The sequence below is a fragment of the Pelodiscus sinensis genome, chromosome 4, assembly GCF_049634645.1.
Source record: "Pelodiscus sinensis isolate JC-2024 chromosome 4, ASM4963464v1, whole genome shotgun sequence".
NCBI lineage: Eukaryota > Metazoa > Chordata > Testudines > Trionychidae > Pelodiscus > Pelodiscus sinensis.
In genome coordinates this window covers 68234814-68258487 of record NC_134714.1, presented here as the reverse complement: position 1 = coordinate 68258487, position 23674 = coordinate 68234814, and the positions used below count along the sequence as shown (strand labels likewise).

Sequence of the window (23674 nt, the reverse complement as noted above, 5' to 3'; positions counted from 1 at the left end):
CAAGGACATAACTATGTACTGAACATAATACAGATCTGAAAATTCTTTCCTTTCAACGATGCAGAGCTTCTGAAGAGCACTGAAAACTACTCTAAATAGTTTTTTTTAAATCTAAATATGTCCAGGAGGCACTGCATATGCTGTCTGAACAAAACAAAAAGTTGGAGTCCCACTGGCCATTATGACCCTGTGTAATGACATAATGTAGATTAACAAAAACAAAACCATTCCCCAAAAACATTAGAGAATGGCCTAAATGATAAGCCTGTCTCTAATCAGGGCATTTATAAACTCTATTGGGGAAGAAAAGGAGAGAGTCTTTTGCTCTACAGTAACTGGAGTTCTTCAAGATGTTTTGACCCTATAGATGATTCTTACCTACAGGATGATTCTTACCGACAACTATAGGACATACCACACTAATACCAACCCTGGAACTTTCCCATGTACGTATACCAGATGGCAGCTTTGAAAATATCTGGAATGAGACGAAAATCTAGGAGTTGATTTGAAGGGTAAAGATAGAAAACAAGGGCTCTTTTCACATCTAGCATATGGAGACAGATCTTTTTATTTGAAGGATGAGATTTGGAGTAAAAAAAAAACCCAGGAGTTGAATATCCTGATAGATGTGAAAGTCTGATGAGATTTTAGATAAGAAGCAAAGATGAAGACAAAGAGTCACCTTGCCTCACTAGTACACAGTGTATGGGGATCAGTTTAAGAGCTCCCAAACCACTTATCCTTCTGATTATAAGGAACTCAGGTTTTTGCAGCAGGGAACAACTCTCCATATGTTCATAGGGTGTTTCTAATTACACTGAGAACTAGATCAAGGTCCCAGAGTAGTGTGGATTGTCCTATTTAATGAAAGAGGTTGGCCAATCCCTTCAGGAAACTTATATTGGCAGGTTGTGCAAAAAAGTGAAACTTCTTCAGGTGGCTGGAACAAAACTGAAAAATAAGCCTAAGGCTTCTTTTATTTATTTAAGAGGTTGTCAAGTATGAACGGCAGCTGTGAGCATCAAATCTTGAAATTCTTCCACTTTTGCAGGTAGACGTCACCAACCAAGCCATGTTCAGTCAGTGGTTGAAACAAGAGCTTAGCCTACTGTTTTATCCAGTGTCCCAGGTGGGCAATGACCAGAAACAAGCCAACTACCAGAAGGACAGAAGTTGAATGCCAGAGCTGGAGGATGAACTAGAGTTCTAGGCCAGGGGCAAGGCCAGGCATCAAAGTCCAAAGTCAGAAGTTAAAGGGAAATAGGTTGGTGCAGCAGCAAAAACGGGGGACTGGAACAAGAGATGCTTGCAGATATAGTATGCATTAGCAGCCAGTGATCTGCTTGGAAGCCAGGGTTATAAGCAGGGCTGCTGAACCAGTTGCCAGTGATGAGCTGTGGCTACTTTGTCAGTTTCAAGGCAGTGCAGCTGGGCTTATTGGTTACCTATCTGTGAAGTTAGGGTGCAGGTCAGCCGCTGGTCTGAGGTGGTCTGGACCCTCATAATAGGTTTTCCTTGGGACACCTTCCTACTATTCAGCAGTACAGACTGCAGCTCAGGAGAAAAATCCAACCAGGATTGTTCTATCTGCTTCCCAAAATCCATAAACCTGGACACCCCGGACGCCCCATCATCTCAGGTATTGGCACGCTCACTACTGGATTATGCAGATATGTAGACTCTCTTCTCAAACTCTATGCAACCAACACTCCCAGCTATCTCTGAGATACTACTGACTTTCTGAGAAAACTACAAAGCATTGATAACCTCCCTGATAATGCCATCCTTGCTACCATGGACGTAGAAGCTCTCTAAACCAACATCCCACATGAAGACAGATTACAAGCAATTAGAAACACTATCCCAGAGGTTACCACTGCCAACCTGGTAGCAGACCTATGTAACTTTGTACTCACCCACAATTATTTCCAATTTGGGGACAACTTATACCTCCAGATCAGCAGCACAGCCGTGGGTATCCGCATGGCCCCACAGTACGCTAACATCTTTATGGCTGACTTAGAACAACATTTCCTCAGATCCCGTCCCCTTTTACCCTTTCTCTACTTACGTTACATCGATGACATCTTTATGATCTGAACCCATGGCCAAGAAACACTGGATGCATTCCACAGAGACTTTAACAACCTACACCCCACCATTAACCTCAGCCTGGACCATTCTACATGAGAGATCCATTTCCTGGACACCACAGTACAAATCACCAATGGTAAATTAGACACCACTCTACAGAAAACCCACTGACTCCTACAGTTACCTACATGCCTCCAGCTCCCATCCAGGACACACCATACAATCCATCATCTATAGCCAAGCCCTTAGATACAATCACATCTGCTCTAATCCCACTGACAGAGACCAGAAACTTCAGGATCTCTACCAAGCATTTATAAACCTCAATTACCCACCCAGAGAAATAAAAAAACAAATTGAAATAGTCAGATGAATACCCAGAAACCATCTACTTCAAGACAGACCCAGGAAAACCAACAATAGAACACCACTTGTCATCACCTATAGCCCCCAACTTAAACCCGTCCAACACGTTATCAATAAACTACAACCTATACTGGAACAGGATACTACCCTCTGAGAGGCTCTGGGAGACAGACCCATAGTCTCCTATAGACAATCACCTAACCTCAGGATGATTCTTACCTACAACTACAGGAAATACCACACTAATACCAATCCTGGAACTTTCCCTTGCAACAAACCCTGGTGCCAGCTTTACTTTTTGTCCACATTTTTACTCTGCTGACACCATTATTGGACCTAACCATGCCTATTACAAGATCAAGAACACATATTCCTGTTCATCCAGAAATATATATATGCCAGAATATAATTTATGCCATCATGTACCTAAAGTGTCCGTCTGCTATGTACATTGGACAAACTTCTCACACTCTTCACCAAAGAATCAATGCACATAAAACAGACATCAGGCTCTTTCACAGAGAGAAAGTTGTTGCTTGCCATTTCAATCAGACTGACCATTCTCTCAATGACCTTAAAACATGCATATTGCTTCAGAGAGATTTTAACTCCAGACTTCAAAGAGAAGCTTCAGAATTGTCATTCATGCTTAAATTTGACACTTTATGTATGGGTCTCAACAAAGATGCTAATTAATTAATGGAGCTTGCCTATCTCCTAGAACTGGAAGGGACCTTAAAGGTCATCAAGTCCAGCCCCCTGCCTTCACAGCAGGACTAAGTACCATCCCTGACAAACTTTTGCCCCAAATGGCCTCCACAAGGATTGAACTCTTAACCCTGGGTTTAGCTGGCCAATGCTCAAACCACTGAGCTATCCCTCCCCCTATTAGCTCACCCATTACAAAGATAGCTTTCCCACTTATCACCCCTAATGTCATTACTTCACAAACGCTAACCTTCCCCCCTCACCTCCACTCTGTTCTAAAATTTGATTTGTCAATTTTATATGTGTTCACTTTTTTTGATTGTATCACTTTGGTATATATGGTCGTGCCAATTTTCTTCCACAAATTGATCTGAGGAAGTGGTTCTGGCCCACGAAAGCTCATCACCTAATAAACCATTTTTGTTAGTCTTTAAAGTGCTGCATAGTCCTGTCTTTTGTTTCAGCTAGACCAGACTAACACAGCTGCATCTCTATCACTATTCCCATGTGGGGTGAGCATTGAAAGAGGCAAGCAGATGGGCTGGCTGGAACAGATGGGTACAGGGTGTCAGCATTTCTAGCCCCAGGTAGGAGGTTCTGGGAGTGCTGGGGCATTGTGGGAATGTTATGGTTGCTTAGCCTTGTGGGCAGAGCCTGAGAGGTGCTATCTGGTTTATACTGACCACGACTGGGTCTGGCGCAGCGGCTTAAGGCTTAATCTTTGTATTCATGCCCGTCAGTATGAAAGAAGCTATTTGCATATATTTGCATTGATATATATCCAGCCATTTTGAAGTTGCAGCCCTCAGCATGTTCTGTGAGTATCATTGTGGCCCTGGGGGCTTCCAAAGTTGAGTAGCTCTGATATAGAGCAACAATTTTGGGGGATCTATTTGTCCTGTGACGTGCAGTGCTGAAAATGAGCTCCCCAGTCTAACATGGATGTATCTATGAGGATGATCCTCGTGGGAGATGAATCCTTGTGGAAGATGAATGCAAAAATGTAAAACCCCCTCCTGTTGAATTTATTAGGAACCAAATAAATTCTCTCCAGTAATAGGAGAGATTGAACTTCCTGTTTCAAGAAACCCACAAAGACCCTGAAGGGACTCACCTGTCTCATTGCTGAAGATCTTGGGCCCTTCAAAGGGAATATCTAGTATATTCTGCTCTTCTCTAGGAAGACCCTGATACACAAATATAGCTGCAGGCCCTTTTATATAAGAACTCTGTATAAAATTGGTCACCACAGGGAGCTCAAGATTCCAGAAAGCCCAATGTAACAGGGCATATGGAAAAGGAACAGGATCCCCTCGGTGTTCCTACCAGACATAGGTGGTGACTACTTTTAGGAGTTCTCATCATGAGGGTAAACCATTGGGATGGGAAGTTGGAATAGGAAGATGGTGTAATCTTAGACAGAGATGTCTGATTTTGAAGTTTTGTCATCTCTTGTGCCCAATGGAGAGGCTGGGAGAATCAGTACTGGCATTCAGTAGGTATTGGCATCTGCGTCAATACTATTGCCCCGGTCTTTGTAGGAGGGGGCTGCAATACCAGCTGGTACTTTAATGTAGGCTGAAAGGCCCTCAGCCACTCAGGAGAAAAGACTCAAGCCTGAGACATACAGTAGTCCTCATAGGAGAGGAATGAAGCAATCCAGATCAGTGCTCCTTAAGCTGACATGATTCAAGTGGTACTATGACAGTACAGATGGGCTTTCTGCACTCTCCTTGAGTCTGAGAGGGTGCAAGATCTGGGGCCAGCGGTAATTTCTTTGAAGAGTCTCAGTGCTTGGAGGACTTTGAAGATACCAATGTTGGTGCCAAGCTGGGTTTTTTGACAAGGTATTTTTCAGTACACACCATTCTGGAGTTCTTTTTCAACAATGCCAGGTCCTCAGTATTGAAGAAAGCAGAAATCTAAGCAGTACCTTCAGCAGGATACAAGGTCTCCTTAGACTTTGAGGAGACTTTTCCCTCCATTTAGACTTCCTATCAGGAGACCAAGGTCTCTTCTTCTCTGAATGCTTCGGGGGCCTTGGTTTTTGCTAAACAGAGCTAGAGCCAAAGAAGTCACCGGAACAGTCTGAGAAGATGAGGCCAATGTATGGGGGATGGGGGCACTGAGATCTGTCAGGACTCAGGGAATATTCCATAAGAAACAGTTTCATTATGACTTCCCTCAGTTTCCTTGATCTGCTCTTGAATCCAGAGCAGACCTTGCACTTCAATGGGATATGAGAGTCTAAGACAGTGGAAGTAGCTAGAATGCCTGCTAGTGTGTGGCAGGTTTGGCAGGGTGTAGATCTTAACTCACAAAAGTGAGGCAAGGCTGAGGGTGATGGAGGCTGTAACAATGGCTAACAAAAATGGGAAGGAGGGAACCCCTCTCCTCAAAGGCACAAACTTGTGAGGAGAAAAAGAAACAGAGTACTAAAAATAAAAGGAAGACAAGGAAAATTTAAAAAAAAAAGGAAAATGGATAACTAAAAGGTTAATCTAATAAACAACACAATGCTCAGTTGAGAAAGTAGTGTGCCACAGAACCATCCCTTCCCATACATCCTTGGTCTGGAGCACCAGGATGAGTATTGTGCAGGCCCAGACCTGCAGAGACTGCTGACAAAACACACCTCTGATTAATAACGTGGCATGCCTGTTGGGACAATACCTGGAAGGAGAACACAACATTCAGGTGAGAAGTGTGGTTTTCAAGAGGAAATGCCACTGAGATTGCTTTTTCCCTTGAAAAATTCAGCATGCGTCAGGAAGGACAGGCTACTCCCTGCATAGCTTCATCAAGGGATATTGTGAATTCCCCACAATTGAGAAATAGGTTAATGGTCCAATCCACCAAATTATCAGCCCTCACCCCTCCTACACAGGAGATTTCTTCTAGCTCAGGTTTCTCCCAATAAAGACTCTTTCAACACTTCCAAATGGTCTCTCGTATTCCTTCAAAACTGGGTCCTTGATCTGCTTCCCTGCTAGCCAACTGTCATCAATCAGATGTGCACTAAAAAGGTGCCTGACATTTTGCCTCTGCCTCATTGCTCTGAGTCTGGTTCCTTCATCCACCTTGCCCAAGGCCACCTTCTGAATTTTTCCCTCCTCCCTGTAGGCCCTTCTGTGGCTCTTGATGTAGACTTCCAAAACATGTTACCTTCTGGGGGCTCAGATACTGGTGGATTTAAGCAATACATGTGATAGCCACGGTCGCAGTCATCACAGAAGAGCAGCTGGTCCTGAAGCAGAATTGTTGAGGATGTGAGGGGAAGGAAAGAGAATGCAAATTAGTCTATTACCAAGGTAGGAAAACAAGCATATGTAATCAGTAGTGTGCATTTTTTAACATAGCTTTAACAATAAGGATATAAGGAACATGAACGGATTTACAAAAGATCACATTATTGCTTCCAGGGTCAACCACCACGCTCTCATCACTTTGCCACAGCAATCCCTCCTGGCCATCTCTGAGATGTACAAGACAGCTTGAGTTTCCAACTGAGAAATCTCCCTTTGAGCTGGGGAATCCACCAACAAGATCAGATAAATGGAGAGATGCAGACAACATCTATATATGAGATTGGATTTCCCACTTCATTATACCCACACAGACTTTAAGACCAGAAGGACAGTCACGGTCATCTAGTCTGACTTCCTGCACATCACAGATCCTCTCCCTCCTCTTCCTTAATAGACCCATAGCAAGTCAAAGAGAATTCTCCATTTACTCTACTTCAACCCAGCAGGTGGCCTGTGCCTCAAGATGCAGAGGAAGGTTAAAAAAAAAAACAGGGGTTACGTCTAGACTGGCATGATTTTCCGCAAATGCTTTTTTCCGTTAAAAGTTTTTCCGTTAAAAGCATTTGCGGTAAAGAGCATCTAGATTGGCATGGACGCTTTTGCGCAAAAGCACTTTTTGTGGAAAAGTGTCTGTGCCAATCTAGATGTGGTTTTGCGCAAGAAAGCCCCGATCGCCATTTTCGCCATGGGGGCTTTTTTGCGCAAAACAGTTTTTAGCTGTCTACACTGGCCCTCTTGCGCAAAAGCATTTCCGCAAGAACACTGACAATCTTACATGAGATCGTCAGTGTTCTTGCGGAAATTTAAGCAGCCAGTGTAGACAGATGACAAGTTTTTCCGCAAAAGCAGCTGCTTTTGCGGAAAAACTTGCCAGTCTAGATGCAGGCAGGGTGTCTGCCAACCTGACCCAGAAAGAAATTCCTTTACAACCCCAAATACGGTGATCAGTTAGACCCTGAGCATGTGGGAAGACCTACCAGCCAGAGACCTGGGAAAGATTTCTCTGTAGTAACACAGTAGCACATATCTCAAAATGAGCTATGCAATTTGAGCGACACAAATTGTGTAGCTTATTTTCAAATATCTTATTTTGAAATTTGGCGCTGTCTACACAGGACTAATTTTGAAATAAATCATTATTCCAGTGTCTTCCTTAATCCTCATGCAATGAGGTTTACAAAAAGACGGAATAAGAAGCCCATTATTTCAAATGTATTTCAAAATAACGGGCGTGTTGTTAAGATGCGCAGAATGCTATTTCGGGATAACATCCATTATCCCAAAATAGCACTGCTATGTAGACTTACCCAGACAGCCCTCCCCATGTAGGGTATGTCTACAGTACAGGATAAGGTCAAATTAAGATACGCAACTTCAGCTACATTAATTGCATAGATGAAGTCAAAGTACCTAAACTCGACTTTTGGCACTATCCACATTTCAGGAAGTCAAAGGGAGAGCACTCTCCCTTTGACTTCCCTTACTCCTTGTGGATGCAGGACTACTGGCAGTGACCAGAATGATCCTCTCAGTTTGAATTAGCATGTCTTCACTAGACCCGCTAATTTGAATCCTGGAAGATTGACAGTGGCAGCTTCGATCTTTTCTGTAGTGTAGATGTATCCCTAGTGTCCATCTCCAGCTGCTGAGAATATGGGATACGTGCAGTTGTGGGCAGTCTTATTATATCACCTCCTACATAAACTTATCAAGTTCAGTCTTGAATCCAGTTGGGTTCCCTCCCCCTCCCCCGTTGCTTTCCTTGGAAGGCTTTTCCAGAACATCACTCCTCTGATGCGGAACCATTGTTCCTCTAATGATTAGAAAGATTCTTCTAATGTTAACCCTAAACTTGCTGATGGCCAATTTATGTTGAATTTGTTCTGATGTCAGCACAGGCCTTTCACTTAAATAACTCCACCCCCTCTTTGGTGTTTATACTGGAGGCGCGAGACATCACTGTTGCCACTGTTATAGAATTTTGTAGCGAAACAGAGGACAGGCAGTCATTACAGAAGCTTTCACCAGCACTAAACTGCATAAAAAATAAACAAACTCACATCATTTTCAGAAGTCCCACAGAGGCTGCAGGATTTGCACTCAATGCATTGCCACTTATAGGTTTTCACAGCTTCAGTCATGTTTGTGGTGAATTGCAGGCAGGTCGGATGTCCTGAAGAGAATTGGAGAGGACTGTCATTATTAAGGCTTACTCTTTTAATTACTCATTAAGTTTGGGGACAAAATACACATGGACATGGACTGATCACAACATGGGCGGCAACTAACGGATACCAAAGAGGAAAGCAGGCATTAACCCTTTCGCTGCTGGGCACACAAAAAAAATCAGAGAAATCCCGGCTCATTTCCCCATTGGCAAAGCAGTTTTGTTCAGAGCTCTTAAAAACATTTATTTTAAAAGAAAGTGAGAGAAGAAAAGAAATCAGAAGCTCCCACTTCCAGAAGGAACTTATCCATCTTAATAGGAATTGAATTGTGCTTTAATTGCCAGTTAATTCAGCCTGATTGAAGGTCATGGTAGAGATGGGATTTTATTTCTCTTTTCAAGGCTTCCCTTCCCACTGTCCAAAGATCTACGCATAAAGGAATGATTCTGTAAACTTTGCTTGAGTGGGAGCAGCAGAGCCAGGGACAACATGAAGGGGGATGGGGTTTTTAAGAGCTCTGTGCTACTCAGGTTGTTTGGCACAGAAGAAACCAAATTGCACAGCTAACCTTCCAGGATCAAAAAAAACAGAAACAAAAAGCCAATAACTCCCCCAAACAAACTAAACAAAAGGAATAAATACAGGAAAGCTAGCAAAACAGTCACATCTATTTGGGAAGGACAAATTGCCAGAGCGACAACCCCCACTCCTACATGCGTGTCAACTCCAGCTTTGTGAAACAGCAGTACCACGGTAGCGGGGTCAGCAATGGGCTTTCTGGAGGGGAAAATATAAACAAACAAGAAAACCAAGGTAGGGTGAGTGTTTCTTCTGTAAAACAGAACAAGAAAAAACCCCATAGACACCACTAAATAAAGTACTGTATCCCAAGATCACTATTCGAGTTTGCAAGGGTCACCTGGAGTTAAATATTGTCTTTTTTCTCAGAAACCATTGTGTTTTACACCTTCTGTGCTACACACAAGTATTATCATTACATACTGCATGGGGGGAAAGAGGTACATAAAGGAAGTGTGTGTGTGGATGTATATAAGGCTCACACACACACACACACAATGTAGTTTTAGACATCTTCAGGAATACTGTACAAATACACAATGGTTTGTCTCTTGCACACCTGCTAATATTGGGCAGTTACCAGTATGACCGGGGGGGAAAAAAGCCTTTTAACTCCATTGTTGTAAGGCCGTTTCTTAGTAGGGTGACCAAAGTAGAAAAGTAGAAGATATTTTGAAAATAATTTAACGTCTGTCATTCCCTGGTGGTTACAAATGTGGATGTGGGAATTTTCCTTTCACTACCATACCCCTCAGCAATGTTTCTCTCTTTCTGTTGTACTGTCCAGTCATTACTATGTAATATTTGGCAGCTTCTATTTTTTTAGGCAGTTACATAAATGGTTTCTGAGACTGGCTGGGTAACCAATAATGCTGATAGAGAATAGCCCTTCTTTACAAATCAATTATTGTACAGTCACCAATAGCTGTAGGATTCTGGGTCCCTGGTTACATTAGTGTTGGATCGATGTGCAAACTAAAAATATCTAGTGGTAAAATAAATGCTCAGAAATTAAGAAAAGAACAGAACATAAAAGGGAGGCAATATTAAAATCAGTGTCAGTGTCTGTTAATGTTATTTTTTTAGTAGCTAGAATAAACTGTCTCAATGTGTGTACTGGCAGGGCCAGAACAAAACCCTAGCTAAGAAGATTGCCAGTCTTTGGAGTGTTTAAAATCTCTGACCAGAATTAAATTCAAATTTCGCAAATGGAACCTATCATTACAATGCATCAAACCAACACTAAGGCTCTGCACATCCTGAACTATGCAATGTCCAGGCCCAGATTTTGTGACTGGAGCTATCTCTGAGAGTGACTCAAGGCATTCTTGCTGAGATGGAGCCTGCAGAACCTGACTTGACACTTGGCTGGGCCTTCAGGGTTAACTCCCGGCAAAAACAGAAGTTCATTTTAATGTCAGTAATCTGAACAAGCACACCATGCGACACGTAAGAGAAGAGTTCATTGCAATAGCAACTAATCGATGTCCACAAAGGCTGCACAGTGCTGGGATATATCAAACAAACCCACTCAGACAGGGACCCCATGCACTAATCACAGAGTCACCAGCTTCAGTCACACATGAAATCAGCACCAGAAGGAAAGGAATGAAATTTAAGAGAAAGTAAATTAGGGCTCGGTATGCACACATGCACACACAAAGCCTGCGTTATCTGTTAGTCTGGACGACAGCTCCATTCTGCCTGGCAATCAGACCCCGACCCAGGAATCATTCCCTCTCTTTCCCCATATATCCAGACTGTTTCCAAATCTTTCCACTTCTTCTTCCATAATGTTTTTAGAATACTGTTTTTGTTGTCTAGACACAAAGAAGGCTCTCCTCACCACATGCCTATCACTTGCTCCTCTTCAGCTTCCCTGACATCAGCATCACCTTCTTCCTGCCCACACACAGCACCGTTGCTGCACACATACTTCTTGCCCCTTGTTCTGGCCACATCCTCTTCCTTTTCAATTCCCGCTACTAGCTTCCTCCTTTACACCACAGGAAGTTCAGGTTTCTTGTTCCAGCCACCAAGGGCTTCCACAGCTTTATTCCTCCTCCCTTATCCACATCTATCTTCTATCATGTCACCTTTGGCCCTATTCTGCTTTGCCAACAAGCTCAGCCTGGGCCACCCACTTTTCTACCCCTCCCATCTGTTCCTCCCAAAAACATCTTGGCAATTTCTTACAAGCTGCTCCTCATCCAATGTATGCCCTCCCTGAATTAATCCGCCCTGCTCCTTCTGCCACAAGTCCTACAAGAAATCAGCCTCTTGAGTTAGGGTAATAAATGATAATGGAGATTGTAAAACATTTCCTAGCCATTGGATCTACTAGCCGTGCCAGCCTGGCCTGTTTTTAGAGGAAGAGCAAAAGTCACGTGCATGGGGTACCAGTTTATTCAATCCACAGTGTTCTGTCCCAGAACTTTGTGATTCCTGAAGAACCAATTTCCAATGGCCAAATGATTGTATATCCCTAGAACTAGCACTCTCTCTCTCTGCTATACCTGAGTTTCTTCACTTTCTGAAGAAAACGGTTGTCTCATGGCTCTCTCTCCTTCCAACCTCCAAGTCAGGTTCTGATTCATGTTCAAGGCCCTTCCTCATGATGACCACAGCCCCAGTCCAACTGCCCCTGCTGGCAATGGAAAAACTGACACTGAGTGCACTGGGAGTTCGATCAAAGCTTGGAGACTTTGTCGCTGTGTAGTTGACAGCACAGAAGTCAAAGGAGTTTTCTTTGCCCTGCTCTCCTTTCTGCTCTCTCCAGCTCCACTCTAGAATGGCCTTGTCTTCTGTGTGATAGAGTGGAAACGCCATAGCAGAGAGAATTTCTGTGGCTATGCTGTACCACGCTCCTGAGAAGAACAGCTCCTGGCATTCCCCCTGCGAAGCATGGGAGAGCAGACTAATTGAACTCCAGTCCGACAGACATATTTTTGCAGGTTCATAGTCATAGCAGAAAAGGCCTGTTTACAATTACTGACTTGCACAAAGAGCAGCCCACAGAATGGCCCACACGAAAGACGTGGTGGAGCTGTGTGCAACAGGGAGCTATGAAGATGGTATTGCTCTCTGTGTATGGGGTTGTGACTGCCTAGAAATACTTTATTCCTATAGTCCTGTGATAAACTGTATTTAACATAGGTCAGGTGCTGTTGAGATGTGCAGGGAAGGTTCTGCAGTTGAAACCCAGTTAATAACACAGATAATAAGAGACTCCAGTTCCGTCTCACATATCTGTCTGGGCTCTGCAAGCTCACAGGAGTGAGAAGTAGTACACATGTATAGTGTCCTTGAAGTAAATAGACAGACGGCTAAAATGCACAAAGGTAGTAGCCCAGACAAAGATTTACACGGCTTCTTTTCTAACAGACCATCACTGGACTCTAACGGTAACTTTCGCTATGGAACACCATAAAGACATGCAGTCACAGCTGCATTAAGGAGGGTGACACGAAGCAATCCCCTTGCCTTCAGCAACTAGTTTAATGCGTAGATAGACCAGAATCAGAACCCAAATCTGAATGAATTTCTGTGGCTCACACCTGCATTACCAGTACTTCATAGGTGCCCCATTGTTGCTTTAAACATCATTTTGGTTGATCTTACAACACAGCCAGTAGACGGCTGCTTTGGAGGTAGGAGAAATCAGTTTCACTGGGCATGCATATAGTGCTAGTATAGGATAGGAGGGTGGAAGATTTTCACATAAATATCTTGAACAATATTTTAAATCTTTCCAGCCTTCACTGACTATGTGACACTAAAGACCAGGAATGACATTGCGGCCAAAAGTGAGCTGCTGCATGCAGGCATTCTGTAATCAGTACAGACCTTAGAATGGCTCATTAGTGCTTCTTCAATAATGAATTCTGTCTCACAAGGTTAATTGTAACAATGTGCGCTGTCACAACAACCACAGACTATTTAAATTAACAATCCAATCAATAATCTTTTCCAAACAAATGCAGAGGCGATTTTGAGAGAACAAGAAGCACCAGCTTCCTTTTTTAAAAGAAACAAATCTGAAAACATTTATGCCAGGCAAAAGGCATTTTCACCCAATTTCAAGAGGAACATATCACCAGCATACAGTGAAACTATCAGACAAGATTATGGTATTTTTCAGTCCTTTTCTCTCCTTCCTATATGAGGTGGACTTTTTGTTTGTTTGTTTGTTTGTTTTTTAATCAATGTATAATGAAGACCCTCTGGACTCCTGGTTACTTTCTGTCAGTAGTCCATAAAGCGTTCAGGGCTTTAAACAATCACAGATACATTGTACAGGTACAATGCCCAATGCTGCAGCCACACAATGTATATAATGGAAGTTCCAGAGCAAAGCCACTGCAAAACTCAAACGCCTCATATTGCTATGACTGAATCCATGTTGGTGTCACTGTTGTTACAGCAATTACTGAAAATAAAAAGGTAAACAGTAATTCTAATGGGAGATATGATGTAACATACAGATTCTGTCCTCACTTTTCTGCCTATAATTATAGTTCCTTATGCTTATACATGTCAAGTATTGCTAACACCAGCATTCAAAAATCATGAGTCAGGCCTCTGAAAAATTATGAGTTTATCTTAAAATGCAAAAGATTTTTTAAAATAATAATAGATTCTTGCTCTTTTTCATTTTATTCTGGTGTTTGCCACTCAGGGTCCCATTCTGAAGCGTTCCTTAGTAGCCACAAAGGCTAGAAACTTATAAATATGAGGCAGCTGAAATTATCCATAATCACGGGATTCCAGGAGCTGGAACTTTAAGAAAAAGCATTAATCAATGGTCAAATTTCAAAATTTGGAAACACTAGATATTTCTTCTGGGTGGTTCCATAGCACTTTCTCTCAGTAGAGCTCTTCCTCAGAATACTCAAACTCTAATCATGCCAAGATTTATGCATGTGTTTGCAGGATGAAGCCCTAATTCACTGATTATCACAGTATACCTGTGTATTAGGGAAGTACTATTATTCCCATTTTATAGATGGGATAGCGGGCGCACAGAGAGATTAAGTGACTTGCCCAAGCCCACAAAAATAATCAGTATCAGAGCAGAGATTAAAACTCAGGAGTTTCTAGCTCCCTGTCCTTAGAACAGACCAGAATTGAATTAAGCTTTTGTAATATACTGAAAATGTTAAAAACATAAGTGCTGAATATTGCTACACCCAGTTAGTATTTTATTATTAAAGAAAAGAAGGAGAATTGAAGGCATTAAAAATTTAATTTCTGCCTCTTTTGGTGACATAAGAGTGAGAAAACCTGCCCTTTTATTTCAATATCCAACCATGGATTTACTTTCTGAATATGTGTACTGCTGCTCCCTACAAGGAGATAGTAGTTATTCTGCAGGCATGCTATCCTGGTGTTGCAGGTGCTGCTGACAAATGCTGCTCTGCTACAGAATGAGCCTTAAAGGGCTTTGGTGGCCTTAGTTAGTATTCAGGCCAGTCTGATTCTGTGAGCTAGCTCCAAGATGCCAGTAATTGTGGAAGAATTAGCTCAATCAGTAATTGTGGCCATTCAGCTGTAGCAGAGCACACCATTCCTCACCCCATAATTTCTGCTTGATCAGTGTGGACAGAGCTAAAAAATAAAAGAGATTCTGATGCACTATCACTTGGGAAGTACAGGCAGCTACATGCAAGAGAAGGTAGTATGCTTCCAGGTATTGCCAGTCTCAGTGAAGTAATTCACTTGAATTACAAAGAATATCAAATATTCATCACTAATACACTGAAACCTGTTTTAAATATAGGGTACATCTACACTGCAAGGCTATTTTGGGATACCAGAGATATCCCGGAATAGCTACCCTGCGTCCAAGAAATGCGCCCGTCATTTTGAAATATTTTTTGAAATAATAGACGCACTATTTCACCACCCCTGTAAACCTTGTTGCAGGAGGAATAAGGGATGGCTCGAAAGAGCACTTTATTTTGAAATTTGGCACCGTGTATGCGTGCCAAATTTCAAAATAGCCTATTTTGAAATAAAATCAAAATAAGATACGCAATTTGCTCAATGCAAATTGGATATTTTATTTCGATTTTAGAGTGCAGTGTAGACATACTCTTAGAGAGGTAGCCAAGTTAGTCTGTAACAGGAAAAACGTAAAAAACAACAAACAGTCTTGCAGCACTTTGAAGTCTAACAAAACATGTCGATGGTATCGTAAGCTTTCATGGGCACAACCCACTTCATCTACATGTTTTGTTAGTCTAAGGTGCTGCTGGGCTATTTGTTGGTTTTTTTAAGTTGTTCCTATTTTAAGTGGTCATTCAAGGGACCAACAAAACTCTTGCATAATAGCCATTCAGTCTAATTCTCCTCTGAATTATTCAGGCATGAGTCCAGATGGAGTCCATGGGATCTGTATACGTGCAGCTGGAAGAAAGAATGGCCTATGGTCTATATTTGAAGTTATCCTGGAAATGCTAGGGGAGTTTTACAGTGGGTTGTTTGGGCCTTAGTGTAGGCTTCACTCTATTACCTCATATACTTCCTAAGAGTTGTGCTGGACTGTAGTTATGCCAATCCCAAGGATCATTCTGGGAGTCCGGTTCCTAGCTATCTCCCAACCTCAAACAGTTCTTTGAGACATCTGTACCCCAAGAAACCAGCTAGCCAGATCTCTCTCTCTAGCTTTCAGTATACAACACATTTTCCCTTAACATTTCCCACCATGACTTCCATTCCCATATGTACCTTGAGAGTAGTAGTGTATATGAAATATTGGCAATTTTAGATAAAACAGATAAAAATGTGTAGGCTAGACACAGCCCTTCTCTCGTAAGAGCTCTGATTTGACATATTTTGTAATGATTCTTTATTTATACTAATTGAACCAATCTGCTATCAATTATTCATTTTTTAAAGAGAAAAATTCAGCACTTGCTGGACATTAAAAAGTGTACAACAAAAATACCTTCTACTCTTTGCACAAGACCCACAGGCTGTGTCTACACTGGCATGCTTTTGCGCAAAATCTTGCTGCCTGTCTACATTGACCGTGAGTATTTGCGCAAGAACACTGACTTTGTAATGTACAAAATGAGTGGTTCTTGCGCAAATACTCTGACACTCCCACTCAGGGATAAGCCCTCTTGCGCAAGTATTCTTGCGCAAGAGGGCCAGTGTAGACAGCCACGTTAATTTCTTGCGCATGAAAGCCCGATGGCTAAAATGGCCATCGGAGCTTTCTTGAGCAAGAGAGCGTCTACACTGGCATGGATGCTTTTGCGCAAAAGCAAATCTTTTGTGCAAAGGCACATGCCAGTATAGACGCTCTCTTGCACAAATACTTTTAACAGAAAAACTTTTCCATTAAAAGTGTTTGCGCAAAATCATGCCAGTCTAGACACAGCCATAATGTTGTGAGTTCATCCCATTAACACCCAGGAAATCTCTGATCGAAAGAAATCATGACTAGTAGCTAAAACAGAGAGAAAAGAGTTGGCAGTTCTAAGTTCTGTGCCTAACCTTTCCACAGACTTCCAATGCGAGCTTGGGCAAGCCAGCTAACCTCTGTGACTCAGTTCCCCATTTGGCAAGTAGCATTAATTATTGTGACAGGAGTTGGGTAAGGCATAATTTGTTAATATTCATAAGACACTTTGAGTTCTGTGGAGATAAAGTGTTATAGGTGCAAGGTCTTTATTAACAGAGCAGATAAAATTGTCAGTGCTAATTATTATCATAATGGATGATATTGCATAAATAATGAAGTCAAAAATAGCTACGTTAATTTCAGCTCCATTATAAATACAGGTGTTGGGGAAAATTGGGTTTGCCAATTGTTTAGGGCCAGACATGTAGAGGGAATGTGTTTAAATGTGGAAGACATTTATACAGAAAGTGAGGATTTCATCAACTGGGGTAAATTCTACTATTACAGCCAAGCACCTTGATTATGAAATTAATTGAGAGCAAAATCTGACTCAAAGGATGTGTGTATTATAATTATGTACATATCTTTGGGGGAGTGCACATTCAGACACACCCCTACCTGAAAGAGAGAAAAAATACTTCATGCTAGAAGGGTGTGCTCTAGATCAGTGTTTGTTTATTTACTGGTTCCGCGGCCACAGAGCCTCATGGCTCCCATTGGTTCTGTTTCACTCTTTGCAGTCACACGGAGCAGCGGGAAGCAGTGGCCCAGCCCACACCACTTCCCGTGGCTCTCCTTGGCTGCAAAGGACAAAACGGAACCAATGGGAGCCGCGAGGCTCCGTGGCCGCAGCACCAGTAAATAAACAAACCGGGCAGCCAGTTAATGTGTTTCTCAAAGTGGTTTCTGAAAGTGCTCCGCGAAACACTGCTCTAGAAGATGTTTGAGATGACCTCTATAGCACACACATGGCAAAGCTAGGGAAGAATTATTCAGGACATCTAAAAAGAGTTCCAGTAAAATGTTTATCCCACCTCAACCACCATGTATTATGTATATACTGCTATTTTACCCATAAATACCTTTCAAATGTTTTAGACTGTTTTAAAATGGCATTCAAAAAATCTTTTCCCCTGTAAAGCCAGACTTCCTTAGCACATATAATTCAGCTATACTGCTCTTGGAAGGAAAAGACAAAGATATACTTAATAGATTTTAACAGCCCCTAAAATCACTTTAATATACATAAAGTGTCATAATGTATGAGTTCTATATTTTGGGCTAGACTTCAGGGTACAACAAATATTGTATGTCTGACTAGACAATTGGAAGAGGAAGTTACTTAGTTGTAACTGGAAGTTTGTTGAGATGTGTGGTCCCTATTTGTATTGCAAATGCAGATACATATGTATACCATGCACCAGAGCTACAAGTTTTCAGTAGCAGTATCCATTGATCTACAAATGCATCATACATTGCCTAATGGTCCAGGCGAGGTTATAAGAGGCCATGTGAGGCGATGCACCCTCAATTACCCTCTTATTGCTGAACTGCACAGTCCACAGCAGAGGGGCAGTGGGCAGATCCAGGAATACAAATAGGGACCACACCTCTCAAAGAACCTCCAGTTATAAGTAAGTAACCTCCTCTTCTTCTTCCAGTGATGGTCTCTGTGGGTATGTCTACACTGCATTCCTCTTTCAAGATAGGAATGCAAATGCAGCTGAGCGAAATTGCAAAATGAAGCGCGGATTTGAATTTCCCATGCTTCATTTGCATAATGGCCCAGGCGCTTTTTTGAAATGCCCTGTTTCAAAAAAAAAAAGCCATCTGGATGGGGTTATTTCATGAAAAAACCCTTCTTTTGAAATAACCCTTAAGCCTGGAGTAAGGGTTATTTTGAAAGAAGATTTTTTTTCGAAATAACCCCATCCAGACAGCATTTTTTCTTTCGAAATAGGGCATTTTGAAAAAGCGCTCAGATGCCATTATGCAAATGAAGTACAGGAAATTCAAATCCGCGCTTCATTTGCAATTTTGCTCAGCTGCATTTGCATTCCTGTCTCAAAAGAGGAATGCAGTGTAGACATACTCTATATGTATTCCAAACATAGATGAGCATCAAGCAGTGATCAGCTTGGAGGCAGGTGCGAGGAAGTAAGAGGTATTGCTGTCTGCAGGATGGCAGAGCCCACAGCTGTCTTCCACTGCTCCCTGGGTGACGGCATAGTGGGTAGTGAAGGTATGCGCAGTAAGCCAGGTCTCCACCAAGCATATGTCATGCCATAGGATGTCCACCAAGAAGGTGGAGGTGGTTGCATGTGCCCATGAGATGTGAGCCTTAATCTTGTGGATCAGTGAAGTGTTTGACAGTCCATAGCACTCTGTGATGCATGTAGAGGCTCATTTTGATATATGCTGTGAAGAGAGGGCTTGGCCCTGTCACCTCTCCACAATGGCTACAAAAAGGCACAGAGCGGTGCAAAAGGTGATGGTTCTGGAAAGTTAAAATGCAAGTGCGTGACAGATATCCGATAAGTGTGGGGGCCTGGCCACCAGATTGGTGTGTGGCTTAGGACAGAAGACTGGCAGGTGGCTGGAATTCTGAGACCATTTTCAGAAGAAAGTTAGGATGAAGGTGTACTGAAAGTTTGTCTTTATGCAAGACCATATATGGGGGAGGAGAGGCTCAGACGTCTTGGACATCAATTTGCTTGATGATTAGGGATGAGAAAGAACAGGGCATAGAAGCCTTTGCTGAGAGGGGTTTAGGCACTGATTTGATCACTGGCACAGGAGCCCAAATGGAAGGGTGCAAGTTCTGGGAAGGTGGGCCTGGACAGAGGTATGGGTGTCAGAGCAGCCAATGTGCCTATGGGGTTGGGTCCTGCGGATACGAAGGGCCTCAAGAGTATCCATGCCAAGGCAGCATTGCAGAAGGGTACCATGCCTAGTACAGTTGTCACATGAGCCGCACAATGACACACGGTTGAATGACGTTCCCCTGATGAATCCAGTCTGAGTCTGAAGAAACCTCCAGTATCAGTGGAGCTGTTAGTATAGGTGGTCCGTGAACTATCGCCAGGTGTGGTTTCTGTCGAATGAGAAGCAGCGCTTCTGCCAGAGAAGGGTGCTGCAGTACTGAAAGCAGTGAAGAAGGTGGATACAGCAGGTCTGGATGAGCTGTTGGGAACAGATGTTTGAAGCACACATGATGTCACAGGATGTCGCTTTGATCACTGGAGCATGAAGGCATATACAGTCCACATGTGGGGACTGTAGTCGCAATGGGGTACATGCCATGGAGGGCTGTCTCTTCACATGGGTGGGAAAGCAGTTGTGGTACCAGTGCCTTCTCCTTCCTTTTAGCTTTAGCCTCTGAGTGGGGAACCTTAAGAGGTGGCATGGTGGGGTCCAGACGCGAAGTCTCACCCAACCTGGCACAGCTCAGCAAGGAAACGTCCATTGGGGGTATTTGCCGTGGAACCCATGAGAGCGCTTACAGCCCTCTTGCTTGTATGTGTCCTGTGCTGGTGGTACTGATGGATCCAGGTGAAAGGCAGTGGGTAGAGCACTCACCACTGGAGAAGGAAGGTACACTATCCATTCCATCACTCATCACTCCTGAATCACACTTCCCACATGGCAGAGAACCTCCTCCATGAGGAACTTCCAGGGTTGCAAGAGACGAGCCTTGCAGGTGTGCACGGAGAAAGGACTTACAGATCTCATGGCACACAGCAGGTTGCACCTCCCCCAAGCAGTACAAGTAGCAGCAGTGCTCGCTATTCACTGAGAATGAGCAAAGGAACAGTATGCAGTTTTTGAAACACAGTACATGAGTCATAGTCCCCCAACAAAGTTGAGGCAGGGCCTGAGCATGGCACGAGCAATTACTAAGAAGTCTCTACACCATTAAGAATAACTAAACTAGCTAACTATATAGACTACAGCACAGAGGACAGAGGATTCCAACTCTGACCATGCAGTGGCAAGAGAGAACTCAAGGAGCATCACCCCACACAGCATCTTACAACCTCAAGCACAAGGCAACAAACAACATGCAGGTGAGCCAACAGACACTGCTACTGAAAACTTCCAGCTCCATCGCATAGCACGTATGCACACCCGGGTTTGTAATACATATGGGACCCTCAAGGAAGCATCTCTCCTTTCCACCAGTATCTAACTGCCATGTAAAATCCTGCAGTCATAACAAACAGCATGAGACATTACACCTGTCACAGCTGCAGAACTTACTATTGCACGTGCTGCAGCTCTGAATCTAAAGCTAAAGCAATATGGAAGCCAGATTCCACATTTGATAAGGAAAGGGTTGCTTGGGGCCTCAAACTTTAAAATCCTAGCAGACAGTTCAGACACTGGGGTAAATTAGAGCAACTTGCTCTAATGTACAGTGGCCTGCAGCTGCTGCCCCAAAGCTGTTATGGCAGCCAGGGATCTCCAGAGCTCAGCGTATATGGGCTAAGTCCCACTCCTTGACTTGCTACTGTATTGGGGACTGAGAGGTTTTATGGTGTTTCAGCTGTTTAGGCTATTCCTAAGAATGCTTTATGCAAAAGAACTGAGCTCTCTTTCAAGCAGCTCAAAGGTTTGGAATATTACTAGTCCAGAGGAGATGGCTTACTGAGCAGAATGCAAGTGAAGGGCAAGGTCCACAATAAAGGCTTATCACCTAGCTCTTCAGTTCACATGAATATCTTCACCACTTATGCCAAGCTACAGAGAGATACAGCTGAGTTTCCCCTGTGAGGTACACCAGTTTCAGATCAGTGCAATGCTACTGGCTCCAGATTTGCACCAGAGTAACTATAATAAGAATCAGACTGTGTACGGAAAGGTGGGCCTGATTCTGCTTTGCACCTTGGGCAGAAGTAAAGAGCTATTATCCCTATTTGCACACACTGCGCAAAGCAGAGAATCAGGCCCACGTCATACCTGACACAGTGTCTCATGGAGCAGTAAGAATGTGTTCTGCTCATTGATTAGTGTGTCCAGCTTCCTGACAACAGAGGGCCTGATAATTCATTCCTGAGTTGATTTCAGTGGAAGTCAGAGGGTCCCTCAGTGGGTCGCAGAACAGATTCCACTTTTACGCCTCACAGCTGAGGCCTGTTTCACCACTCTGTTACCCCCAGCTTGAGGACACTGTTGTCAAGCTGTGGGTAACAGAGTGGTAAAACAGGCCTCAGCTGTGAGGCGTAAAAGTGGAATCTGTCCTGAGACCCACTGAAACCATTGTCCTCCCAGAACTTCCCATCCTGACTCAAGCAATGTGCTGCTTCCCTCTTTCCCAAACTGACCCCTATTAGACATCGCTGGCTGCTAAGCAAAATGGCTATTTCTTGCCTAAGAAAAATAAATGTGGAAGCACTCAAATAACCTTGTATTGAAGCATCAGCTCATTACTGAACTGCATAAACCATCCAGCACTGTACAATTCCTGGGGGCAATCTAGGTCAGCACGACCTCCAAAAAAACCACCAGCCCTCATCACAGTGTGCATAGCATTATGGGTAATGATCTGCTAATTGCCAAAAGGCAGTTAGGCTGCTTACCAGTACCAACAGGAAAGAAACCGCCTTCAGGCACTGCACAGATTCTGTATACCAGGGCTTTCAGTAGCAGGAACACAGATCCTAATAACTAAAATGATACCAACTTATAAAGTATGGCTGAGAGTGCTATTGCTGCTGTGCTGCAGCACTACACCCAGCAGAGGCACGTATTGGCGATTGTGCTGTGTAAAGCATCCCTAGCACTACATTCATGTCAATACAAGGTACTTCTCTGTATTCAATTGTCTAGCAAAGTGAGGAAGAGGGAGATAGGCTGCATGTCCAGACAGGGTGAATCACCACAAACTGGAAAACCAACATATCACTTGACTGAGGGACCTTTTATTATCCCTCAACAAACTGCATTGGAAAAAAACTCAAATACAGCTCAGACCTCGTCACTATGCACTGCAGGCTCCCCAGCCAGGCCAGCTCACACACCAGAGAGCTTTCAATCAGCTGGCAGGCTCACTAACCCTTTCAAATTGAGCAGTGAAGCAAAAATACTTGGTCGTAAACACTAAAATAAAGGATGGGGAGTGAAGCTGTTGTTTTGCTGGGGTTTAGGGGTGTTAGTTAGTTTAGTTTAGTTTAGTTTAGTTTAGTTTAGTTAAGCTCTTCCCAGTGCCCTACAGCTTATATACAACATTACTATCCTAAGGAAGCCAGAAATTTCCAGCAGTAGTTATAATGAAAGGAATGTTGTAGTGTCTTCAGTGTTTGGGAAGCCATAGACTGGGTATCCATTTGCCAGTGTGTGAAAAAGAACCTTATCTAAAAAATAAATATGATCTCCACCCTTCCTATATGAGCAATAATCTTGCCATCTGTTAGAACCAACAGCCCTGACTGCTGCTGCCCTAATACCTGCTCCTTCTTCAATATCTCTGGCGTTGAACTGTTGTGTTAATACAAACAGACAGCAGCACGTCTGCAGGGGATCCGAGTGCTGTCCAGCATACAGATACATTGAAAGTAACCCTTGAAAATAACAGTTTCCTAGTCATGCCCCAGACCAGACCCTGGTAACATCATCCTTTCCCAAAAGGTAGAAGATTGGATCCTAACCAATCTTGTACCACACATTAGAACCAGCCTGCCAAGCTGTTGGGACCAAAAATGTCACACACTCCCCTGTTTCAAGCACTAAAAACACTTCTTTTCTAAGTTGGTATTTTACATTCCACGGATCGACTTTGGATAAAATGTTGTAACTGTTTTGTTGTTGTTATAAATATTCTGTTTTTAAAATTCGTTTCTCCACAGGACTTTCCCTTCTCCCATACCCCTTATAAGGCTGTTTGGCTCTTTAAAAAATACTTCCCCCTATACTGTTCTGTAAGGAAGACCTGCCGTGCTGCAAGTAGAGCACTGCTCCACAACACAATTGTTGTGTGCACTTAGTATGGGTAAAAGATGCAGAATGAAAACCCTGAGGCCCTCTATATTTCCACAAAA

General features: G+C 43.0%; 1 protein-coding gene across 2 annotated transcripts in view; it reads right to left on the bottom strand.

Moving 5' to 3' along the window:
• The window catches only part of DPF3 (double PHD fingers 3), a 228061-nt gene that overhangs the window by 5417 nt on the left and 198970 nt on the right, over positions 1 to 23674 (bottom strand). For both annotated transcript variants that reach the window (XM_006130318.4, XM_025188288.2), the window contains exons 9-10: positions 8540 to 8652; positions 6337 to 6418 (exon numbers count right to left, since the gene is read on the bottom strand). In XM_006130318.4, coding sequence (XP_006130380.1) covers positions 6337 to 6418; positions 8540 to 8652 — 195 coding nt within the window. The remainder of the gene's footprint in view (positions 1 to 6336; positions 6419 to 8539; positions 8653 to 23674) is intronic.